The following is a 10803-nucleotide window of genomic DNA, read 5'->3' on the forward strand; positions in this document are numbered from 1 at the left end:
CAATTTTACTCATCTTATATTTTTTTTACTCATTTATTTAACTGCGCTTACAATATTTTTTTGTTTAATTAGTTTACCATTTATTTAATCCATATTATTTTTGCATTCGCACAGAGTTACATTCATTGCAAGGGATGGAGTTCCTAGAAGGTTTCGGCAAGAAGAAACAACAATCCCAACAATTGAATAATCTGTCGTCGATACATATCAATCCTCTTTCGGCCCAATCCCTCAACATACACTTGCATGGTATTTTGTGTTTTCTATTTTCTGTTTTCTGTTTTCTGTTTTATCAATTTTTATTTTTTATTTTTACCAAACTTTGTTCTACCTCTCTTTGGTCATATTCTCTATAATGCAAATTTACGTACATACAATAAAGAATTAAAACTCTTACGGCTCTCTTATTTTTAGCTCTATTTGCGGCTGTGGAACATGGTCATTTGGATAAGGCGAGGAGTATTTTGGAGTCTACCGATGTAGATGTAAATAGGTAAGTTTATTTACATCTCACAATCTGTTAGAGTATTGGTGGTTTTTATTCAAAATAATTAATTATCTTAAAAATTGAAGAAAAAAAAGCTAATCGCAATTTTATCCGGCATCTATTTATTAAATATTTATCGTTAATTATATTATTGGATAATCTATATAAATATGAATATGAATTATTAAAGTCCCGTATGAAAATAATTAAATATTTATCTTTCATACTCGGGCATTGAAAAGTTAGAGACCGTAAAATATTTAACGGCAGTGAGAGAAAGGATTCGGCCCGGCCGATTCTGTTTGCTCTCTCGAGAGCACACGCGCGACCTAGAAGACGTTCACTTGAGGTGCACGTTTCTTCAGAGGAGTTTTAATCGAATATACAGGCTGAAAGTTTCCAAGCGCACCGCTACGAAATGGTCAATCGCGCCATTAGGAAATTGTTCAACTAGCACAGAACTAACATTTTGATTCGATTCGACGTGAATCTTGCTTGATCTCGAAAGATCCAGGTCATCTTAAATTGTGGACAACGATATCAAAAATATCAAAAAATAATTATCGCGCATGTTCAGTAATTTGTCTCTCAATCTAAAAGGAATTCAAGGAAGAAGAAAAAAGATCGTTATGTGATCCTTTGATAAATAAAAAAACAAAACCTTTTTTCCTTTTATTTTAATTATCCCTCACAAAAGCGTACGTAATTATTTTTCTGTCATTTCTGAAAGCTGCAAAATACCAGCAGCTTTTATATTAGGCTAATTAAATTTTCAAATCTGAAGCGCGTTAAATTACACTGCGTTATTTTTCGTGAATAAAAATGTGTCGCAAATTAGCAGAAATTTCTTTAAACTGACTCGCGACGCGTGTTTCTCGTTGCGCTTTAACGCTTTTAAAAGTTTTTCATAACTGCTCGCGCGTAGTAATTGCGGAAAATTGTCCTTTATTTCTATTTCCGGCGAACAATCGTCGACGATTTGTCGCCTGAGATATATATTGTATGTTATATATAGTATATATAGCGTAGTTTTTTTTATACCTCTATTTTATATATAACACGTAATACTATAACACGGCAACAGTTTACACTAAATTATAAAATCAAAGAATTAATTTTAATTTATTCATTTCCACATCATGCATTTAACTGTTCTTCATTTAAAATTATTCAACGAGAAAAGTTAACAAGAAAATTCCTATAAAATTAAAATAATCAATGATAGCAAAAGAGTTATACAAGTTGTTTAAAACATCCATGGTAATTGAAAATATACTGTAATACTGTAATACAACTACATACATACTGTAAATTCTCGTTGAAAACAATAAGCATTTTATTACTGAAAACTCGATTGACATTTTTTTCTATTTTATATATTGTTAACACATTTATTCGATATTTTCCTTTACTTACATTACCAAGTGATTCGAAACAAAGTAGTCAAAAGTAATTAAATGTTTTAGAATGAATCTCATCAATCTCACGATTTTCTGCTCGAGTCGAGCGAATATTTTCCGCTCGGATGAAACGAATGAAATAGCGAGCCAAATTATCAAATAAATATGCAGGATAAAAAAAGGGGCGAGATGTCACGACACCGATTTATAATTCAGGAAGAGGGAGCTTATGCTTTCACGTGTATTTTATTCTTTATCGACCTCCTAACACCTCATAAATGTTACTTAAAGTTTTATGAAGCTATTTTATTCTACAGAAATCTCGCCTTAACGTGATATATGTATAAAGTAGAAATTATACAACTACTTGTAATTTTATTTTCATTGGACTTTCCGTGAATAAAACACTATGCAAAGTTGAAGTAGAGTTATGTATTTAATAGTTGTATGTAATGTCGTGTAGAATTATGAAACAAAAACGCGCTTTACTTAAGAAAAAAGGTAAAAATGCAAAAAAATTGCAAAAAATTTTTTTAATTATCTCAGGTTTTCTAAATCTTTTCAGTTCAATTTGTCCGTGATATTTAGTAAAGATTTAAAAATAAATCTTACGATTCCTCTATAGCATAGTTATTATACAATTTTATTATTTACAGCGTTAACAGCGACGGCTTGTCACCATTGGATGTTGCTGTACTTAGCAACAACAGGCCGTTGGCAAAAATGCTGGTTGCGTTTGGTGCGCAGGAAGGAAATCAATGTAAGTACAATCGAATCCAATTACAAATTTCACGCCGCATAGCGCGAACTTCGTTACAAGCGACGCTCGTGATGAATCCCGTTGATCCGAAGCTTCGCGAAAAATCGCTTTTCCGCTTTCCCGCGAAATAGTTTGCCTTTACCGTGCGAAAAAAAAAAAACCAAGGAAATCATCGGGTCGCGGGAGATTCCAATTACGATTCCGTAGTCTCTAATAAAAATGCCGACGAGCTTTATTGCGTTGCGACGAATAAAAAATAAAGAACAAGATGTGTAAAAAGAAAAAAAAAAAGAAAAAAAAAAAAACACTTTTTCCGTTACGTTTTTAATAACGTTCCTCTTTTTCGATATATCGAAGCGCAGCATATATTTCTTTAATCACAAAGGAATGTAAAATTGTAAAATCTGTAATAGCATGTAAATAATGTTTCTTTATGTGCTCCACTAAGCCAGATGTATGAACTGTAAATGCAAACATTGCACAGACTATAATACGAAAAAAAAAAAAAAAAAAACACGCAATTATCGGACATTCCACGTGTAAAAAAAAGGCCACGTACAGTAAAGTCGCACGTGACAAATTAACCAAAGCTTTTTCATTCGGTTTTTACAACAATCGTTAAAATGAAACTTGTGCGATATATATATATATATATATATGTCTGAAAAAATCAGCAAACAGCTCTCATTAGAGTAATAAATATTCAAAAATCATGGATTACCGCGTCACAAGTATCACTTGAGTTATTACCGCTTCATCTTTTTAAAGAAAACGATTGAAAAAAAAAAAAAAAAAAAAAAAAAAAAAAAATTGAAAAAATTAAATTCTTATATACCATCCCGAATGAGATAAGAAATTTCATGTTATTAAATAAGCAACTCGATCTTCATTTATCGTTGCAAAAGTTCCGTGAATCTTAATTTGTTCCGTTACGCTCGTTAGCGTTTTGCGCGCAATGACACATCATTAGCAAACTAAGTCCTTTTCAGAAATGAAATATGAAAGAAAGAAGGACACTTCTTTTAAACTAATTTCAGACGAATATCTGCAAATCTGCGACGAATTCTTGCAAATCGGGACAAGATAAGATCCAACTCGGTCAACGGTTAATGTGCGCGAAATACAAGAACTTGATAAGTGTATTACTCTAAGCAACGCAATTTCCTTTTCATTAATTTCTGCACTATCTGCTTTTATGCTGTGAAAGTAATTACAGTCGTAACTAGACTTTCAATTAATCGCTGCAAAATCGTACGCTCTTGCAATGAGATCGGATATAAGATACCGCAGCGATAATATCGCAGAAGATCGATTACACGTAACGATAAATACTTTAATTACCGTAATAATTGCGCGCGGATGAGCAATATGCCAGTGATAATAACTAAGTATCGCTGATAAAAACGTGATAAACTCCGTTCAAATATTTAATTAGATCCGCGCGTAGACGTGAGACTTTCTCTTGTTTTAAAAACAGATACATATATATTAATAAGTCATTGATTTAAAAAAAATGCGGAAATTTGATTGTCATGTTTAATTATAAAAGCGTAAGACTTTTTTGTACATGTCAAATGTTTTATTAACGCAGTCAAGTCTCCGGAATCTCTCGGAAGTCACTTGGCGTCATTGCTGTCGGAAGCGGAACACAGAGTTCAAGAACTCGGTGGCGGTACTTCCGGCAGCAGTGCGACTACTCTATTGGAACCACCTAGCATCCACAGAGCCAGTTTTTCCACGCAACATAACAACCTCACGGGATGCAGTGGCAGTACGGAAGACAAGCAGCTTGCCCTTTGGGAAAGAAGAGCCAGAGCTCTTAGAAAAATGTTACTGGGCTTCGATCAAGCGCGTGAGTTTAATCAAAATTTAATTTAAATCCGCAAAAAATATCAAAATGTCATATCTTGTAAGTGACAAGTGGTTTTTGTAGGAAATATTTTTGTTGTCCAAATATATATATTGTATGTACATTATATAATACGAATGTGTCATTTTGAATGTTTTAGGACCACCTGACATGCCATTTTTGGTCGCGATCGATGTTACCGGAACAACTTCGCTAACAATCAGATTTCAAGAACCAGACTCGCACGATTCTCCGATTTGTACGAAGTTTAAGGTTCAATGGAGTTTGCACGATGATTTTTCCGTCATTTGCGGCGAGAGGGAGGTTCTGGACATGAAGCAAAGAGAATGTCGTATCGAGGATCTAACTCAAGGTCAAAAATATTATTTTCGCGCTGCCGCTGGAAATTTGAAAGGCTACAGCAGATTTCGAAATTCCACACCTGCGCATGTTACACCTAGCAGTGAGTATTATTAAACCATGTTATTGTCGCAGTGATATATATATAATATATTAATACATATACAGCGTATAGATTTAAAGACTTTTTTTTTGAACTTTCTAAATATTTACGATGACTCTTGAAGGTTGGAGGGACATAGATGGCAGAGTACCGAGGTTCGCCGGACGATTGGAACAATTAAATACGCTGTTCACCGATATAAGACGACCAGAGTATACGCAAGAGACACCGGCGGTACAGAGGCGAAATCACAAAAAGAAAACGACGATAAAACAACTGTTTACGGCGACGAGTAAATTCCAGAAAAATCTCAGGCGAGGAATATTTCTCGCTTGTCTACTCTATCACGAGGACAAAGTTCTCGTTACCAACGAGGACTTTTTACCCGTAATCGAAATCGACGAGACGTATCCTAGTTGCATCTACAACGATTTTCATTGGCTAATGAAAGTCGCCTGTACCTGGGACGACGTTAAATCCCTCCGACAAGATATGGAAAAGACTCACAGCAGTTCGGCGAATCACTTTAGAATAAAGTTGCTTCAGGCCGCTGCCCAGATGCAGGTGCATTACGCGCGCAATATTAATGACATTAATGACATTCTCCATGTCTTTTTTCATGTCGATATTCAATTATAATTATTTAATAAAAATGTAGAAAATAATATTCGATGATGTATGTTGTAGGCTGCACTGTGCATACAAGACCTCGGACAGTTGTATCATAAACCAATCAGAGATATTCAAGGCACTTTGGTATTTTCGACGGTGAATTATATAAAATCGGCAAAACTGATTTCCGTACTAAATAGCAAATGGTTACCACTTAGTAAGGTCATAAAGAAGGTCATAACCCACGAAGACAGTAACGTCGCCGATATCTTGATGGCCAGTATACAAGAGCAAATAACATATCATCAAGTGAGCAGTATCAAATTGTCTAAAGGTTTATATCTCGGTTATCTGAAAATGCAGAGCAGCGTGGATCTCATACAAGTGGTGGTCCCGGCCAAATCACCGAATGTGTTGCCGCACTGCAAGATTCGCGATAATCCACACGTATCCGCGTAAGTATCATACATGTGTACATACATGTACCGTATACTCTCATCGAAACGAAAAGCGTATCACGATCGCTTTACGTATTACGTATTACGTATTACGTATTACGTATTACGTATTACGTATTACGAATTATCTATCGTGTTTTTCCGTTTGAAGGGAGGAGTGGGACTATCTGAAGAGAGTAACGCGCATCTGCATGTCAGACTCTTCCGTAAAGGAGTCCGAAGAGAAGGAGAACGTGACGAACGAGGCTCAAGGGACGGAACAACAAAAGTTATTCGTCGATCTGTGTGCCGCGACGGCACGACGATTATTTAATTACATGGAGATCAATCCGGAGGATTCGTTGGTCCATCGACTTTACGATGCCGAAGTGATCGATCTGACGCATGACGTATCGTTTCTCATTACTGTGCCGCCCGCCGAAACCGCTTGCTGCGTACCTGGCACGCGAGAGATCCTATTACAACGCGGCGATCTCCTATCGTTGCCTATTCAAGTCTTTGAGATGGTGCATCTGAATACGTATCAAAAGGACGTCATCAATCGTTACTCGAGGCTCAGTTGCATCTTGGAACTGGACACGGCACAGGCCCAGCATAATCACAGAGAGGCCTTCAGCTCCTTAGAGTTAAGCGTCGCAAAGGACAAACTGGCGAGGCTGCAAGACCTTCAGTCGCAAATGAACACAGTATGGAAAGGTGCCAGGTGGCTGATTGACGTTATAACTTTTGCGAGAGATCGCGGCTCTTCTCAACAAAACGTAACTACCACAATTATTTAATTATTACCACAATTACGAGATGCTTTTCTAACGTAATGTCTCTCATAAAACTTCTTATCAATGTATGTAGTTTATATATTAATAATCTTTTCGCAGATTGCATCGCAAACCGTTGGTATATCTATGAAGCATCTACTTAGCTTAGATAGAAACAAGAACAACGCAGCTAGCAACAATAATAGTCTAAAACGGAGTTTATTACAATTACCGCCTAGAGATCCCAAGCTCGTTAAATCAAGTCCCGGCCGAGGCAGCTGGCCAGGACCGAATCTATCCAATTCTTCTTCGAATCTTCTTACAACGGAATTCAGCAAGAGCGAGCAGCAGCTGCCCAGCGGACAATACATACGCAAGGGTAGCAACACTTCGAACGCGTCGACAACGTCGGAGCCGCAGAAATCGTTATGCGTGCCCATGAGCAGCAACAGTAATCTAAGCAATCTAACCACGAGCAGCACCAATCATCTGATGCCGCTGCAAAATACGCGGTTACCGCCCTCCAAATCCGAGGACACCTTGATCCTCACCAAGTACAAACATAGCCCGCGAAATCGTTCCGCCACCATAACTACTTCGGCCTCGGCCAGCACTAGTCCGCTAATGAGCATTAAACCCATCATTTACGGCGGCTCAATGTTGAGCGTCTCGACGGCGATGACAAACACCACGAGCCTGCTTAGTGTGTCTGTCAGCAACACCAATTCCGATAGTCTACATTCGTTGAGCAGCGAAGAAAACTCTACGACCAATTCCAGCGTATGCTTGAAACCCAGTCATCCGGTCAAAGTTAAAACGTCCAAGCCGACTGCGAGCGTCGCGGCGATGGCGGTTCCGCAGGATAATCTAGACGAAGAGAAGGACGAGGCAACAATGATGCCGGCACCTCTGCCAGGCATTCTTCAAGTAAGTCTTTTTGTGTTTTCTTTTTTTTTTTTTTTTTTTTCAATTCTCTCATACCTTGTGCTGTAGAGAAGAGATTCGTATAAACGTATTTAGCGTAAACGATAGATGCAACGTTTAATTTTTTCAGCAACATTAATATTTTTCTATACAGATTCGTGCGATATGCGATTTATAAATGATATTTTTCCTTCCTAGGGAACACAAGTCTAACCCGATTATAATTAAAAACAGCTCGCTTGGTCCTCTAGTGCAAACTGATGTAGCAGATATATTGAGTAAGGCAAATTTCAACGCTTGCTCTGCTCGGTTATGCTTAAATATTACGCTTAATGTGTCAAAATTAATACGGCATGAAGAATTTATTATGATTGTTTTATACTTTTTCATAGCTACAATACTTTGAATATAAATTATGTCTGTATGTAGTGTGTTGTAACAGTATAACGTATATACCTACATCGCGTAAAAAAATATTGCGTATAAAAATACCAGTTATATATTAAGAATATATTACTACATTATTCTCCATATTATATCATATTATATATACATAATTATTGTTACGGCTTGAATATATATTATATAGTATTTTTTCATGTGCGTCTAAATACAAGATGTGTCTATAAGATTAAAAAACTTGATGACTTTTAAGAAAGTGTCAATTTTATGAAAAACATAGTGTGTGTATATATATATATATATATATTTAATAAATTTCAAATATTTTTTTCATAGCGTTTGTATGTTTTTTTTTTTTTTTTTTTTTTTTTCCACTTATTACTACTTGTAGAAATTTTTCTAGACACGCTTTGTACTATATATTATACACAGCTTATACATTGATATATTCTTTACATAAGATTATTAGTCGAATAATTTTACCGTTCAAATGATCTAAATTACGAATGCATTTACAGATACATCTACTTGTTATTTGAAACTGTTGCATCTGTTAATTAAATCTTTCTCTCCATCATGTCAATTTGTATATTATTAGAAAAAAGGATACAGAAAAAAGTGCAGCTTATAATATTGCATTACAGGTTTACGCAGCCTACGAGACTGGTTTAGCAGCTGGCACCAGTTTGAAACTGCACGTAACACCAAGGACTACAGCACGCGAAGTTGTGGAACTTGTTGTTAAACAGTTGAACATGGCGGTGGTTCTAAAAGGTCAAAATGGGCCTACCTATACGATTGACGAGCTACCAAATTTCTGCTTAGTTGCCGTAATCGGTGCACGGGAGCGTTGCTTAAGAGACGATTTTAAACCACTTCAATTGCAAAATCCATGGAAGAAGGGACGACTATATGTTAGACAAAAACAGGACGTTCTCGCTGCCCTCGAGCACAGTAGTAAACATACCGCGTACTTATAACACAAATAAAGCGCTATCTAAGTGAGAAGAAAAAAGAAAAAAAGAGCGAGAGAGAGAGAGAGAGAGAGAGAGAAAAAAAGGTAATGATTTATTACCTATTATTGTTAATTAAATTTCGATGCATTTTACACGCGTGCATAAACGCGTGTAACTCCTCCTCGATAACAATTACGAACGGGATATTTCACATAAAGCGACTTACGTCGTACATCTTCAACGGCACTACTAATGAGAAAAAAAAAATATTTCAATGAATAAGTGAATAACTATTTAAAAGAAAAAAAAAATATTTTAATCACATAACGTTCATTTTTCTTCCAGTTTATGACTCTGATGTATGTAACCGAGTCATTTTATGTAAAAAAAAAAAAAAAAAAAGTCATACATTTATAAAATTATTTTATTCGCGCTATAAAGAATATTTAAGCAAATAATGTTAGCCGCGATAGATCTAACAAGCTTTTAAAAATTGCTTTTTTTATAAGGCGAAATAATATTCTTGTCGAAAAAATTATTTTCTTTTGTCACACGATTATTTTCCAATGTACTGTTTTGCTGTTGAAAATAAATTTATGCTTTATCGAATACTCACTAAAGCGTTGAGGATATAAAAATATAAATAATTAAGTATAACATGAGATATATAGCAAGATAAACAATTTGGAGAAATCGTCACGAATATGATAAATATTTCTCTGATTGATGAACTATAGAAATCTATCTTATTTTAGGCGACGTGTATACATTCCAATTTTGGAATTTGTAAACTTTCAAGCACGATCTGTAATATTCTTCAAATGTTAGCTAGTTTGTAAAGGAATGAATAATACTCGAGACATGTTGTTATATTTTCTGTACCGATCTCAATGTTTTATTCCATATATGCATATTGTCGAGGGTATACGCGAGTGAGCTGGTTGAGAGATCTCATTGTTCCTTATGTCGAAGTTCGTTGTATCCAAGTAAATTTATCGAATTTACGAAATATAAAAGCTTCTTTTGCCTTTTGGCGTAAAGAAAAAAAAAATGCAATAGAAAAATACTTGGATACTTTGAATCACTCGATAAGGACACACTAACTTTTTGAAGTCAGTGAAAGTTTTATATTTATACTATTAAAGTTATATATGAAATGCCTCTAAAAAATATATATATTTTAGGTTCTAATATATGACAAAGTGTTATTATATATATGATACTTTCTGCTTACGAATTAGATCCAGTCTTACCAGGCTCTAACGAAAGAAATAAAATCATTTCTAGTGCGTTCTCGATGCATGACATAGTCTGGCGCAATGTATTTTTTTTTTCAGAATATTCAAGATAGAATAATATGAAAGTTCCTAAAGTCTAGCGTCGTCTTAAGATGGCTTAGGGGAAAAAATATTTTAGAAAAGTCTAAGATCAATTTTCCGAGGGAGAACGCCGACAAATTTTGTTTGAAACAAACACAAAGCAGAGAAAAAAAAAGAGAGTTTTAGAAGAAAATTAGTATAAGATTTTAGTTGGGAAGTATTTCGAATCTAAAGAGCGGCGAGTAATATATCAGAACCAGTTTTATATAGTTAGTTATTAGTATAGTTAAGACGAGAAGAGGCTTATAGACTGTTGTATATAATAATAAGACAAAGAGTATTATTAATACCGCTATGTTATTATAGTGATAACAAAAAATTTTTTGAATTCTTTATTTTAGCTTTTATAACTTTTCTT

General features: G+C 35.1%; 1 protein-coding gene across 7 annotated transcripts in view; it reads left to right on the top strand.

The window, feature by feature from the left end:
• Wake (ankyrin repeat and fibronectin type III domain containing protein wide awake) overlaps positions 1 to 10803 on the top strand; it is a 74692-nt gene that overhangs the window by 63348 nt on the left and 541 nt on the right. For 5 of the 7 annotated variants that reach the window (XM_072904740.1, XM_072904741.1, XM_072904743.1 and 2 more), the window contains 10 exons: positions 115 to 249; positions 415 to 493; positions 2544 to 2647; positions 4239 to 4499; positions 4657 to 4959; positions 5084 to 5523; positions 5647 to 6026; positions 6181 to 6787; positions 6905 to 7711; positions 8755 to 10803. The exon at positions 8755 to 10803 is cut by the window's right edge and continues 541 nt beyond it. In XM_072904740.1, coding sequence (XP_072760841.1) covers positions 115 to 249; positions 415 to 493; positions 2544 to 2647; positions 4239 to 4499; positions 4657 to 4959; positions 5084 to 5523; positions 5647 to 6026; positions 6181 to 6787; positions 6905 to 7711; positions 8755 to 9090 — 3452 coding nt within the window. In that variant the 3' untranslated portion in view covers positions 9091 to 10803. Of the gene's footprint in view, positions 1 to 114; positions 250 to 414; positions 494 to 2543; positions 2648 to 4238; positions 4500 to 4656; positions 4960 to 5083; positions 5524 to 5646; positions 6027 to 6180; positions 6788 to 6904; positions 7712 to 7906; positions 7987 to 8754 lie in introns of all 7 variants that reach the window. The other 2 variants (XR_012047909.1, XM_072904742.1) reach the window with 2 other exon arrangements.

The sequence above is a fragment of the Anoplolepis gracilipes genome, chromosome 13 (assembly GCF_047496725.1).
Source record: "Anoplolepis gracilipes chromosome 13, ASM4749672v1, whole genome shotgun sequence".
In the NCBI taxonomy this organism is placed as follows: Eukaryota; Metazoa; Arthropoda; class Insecta; order Hymenoptera; family Formicidae; genus Anoplolepis; species Anoplolepis gracilipes.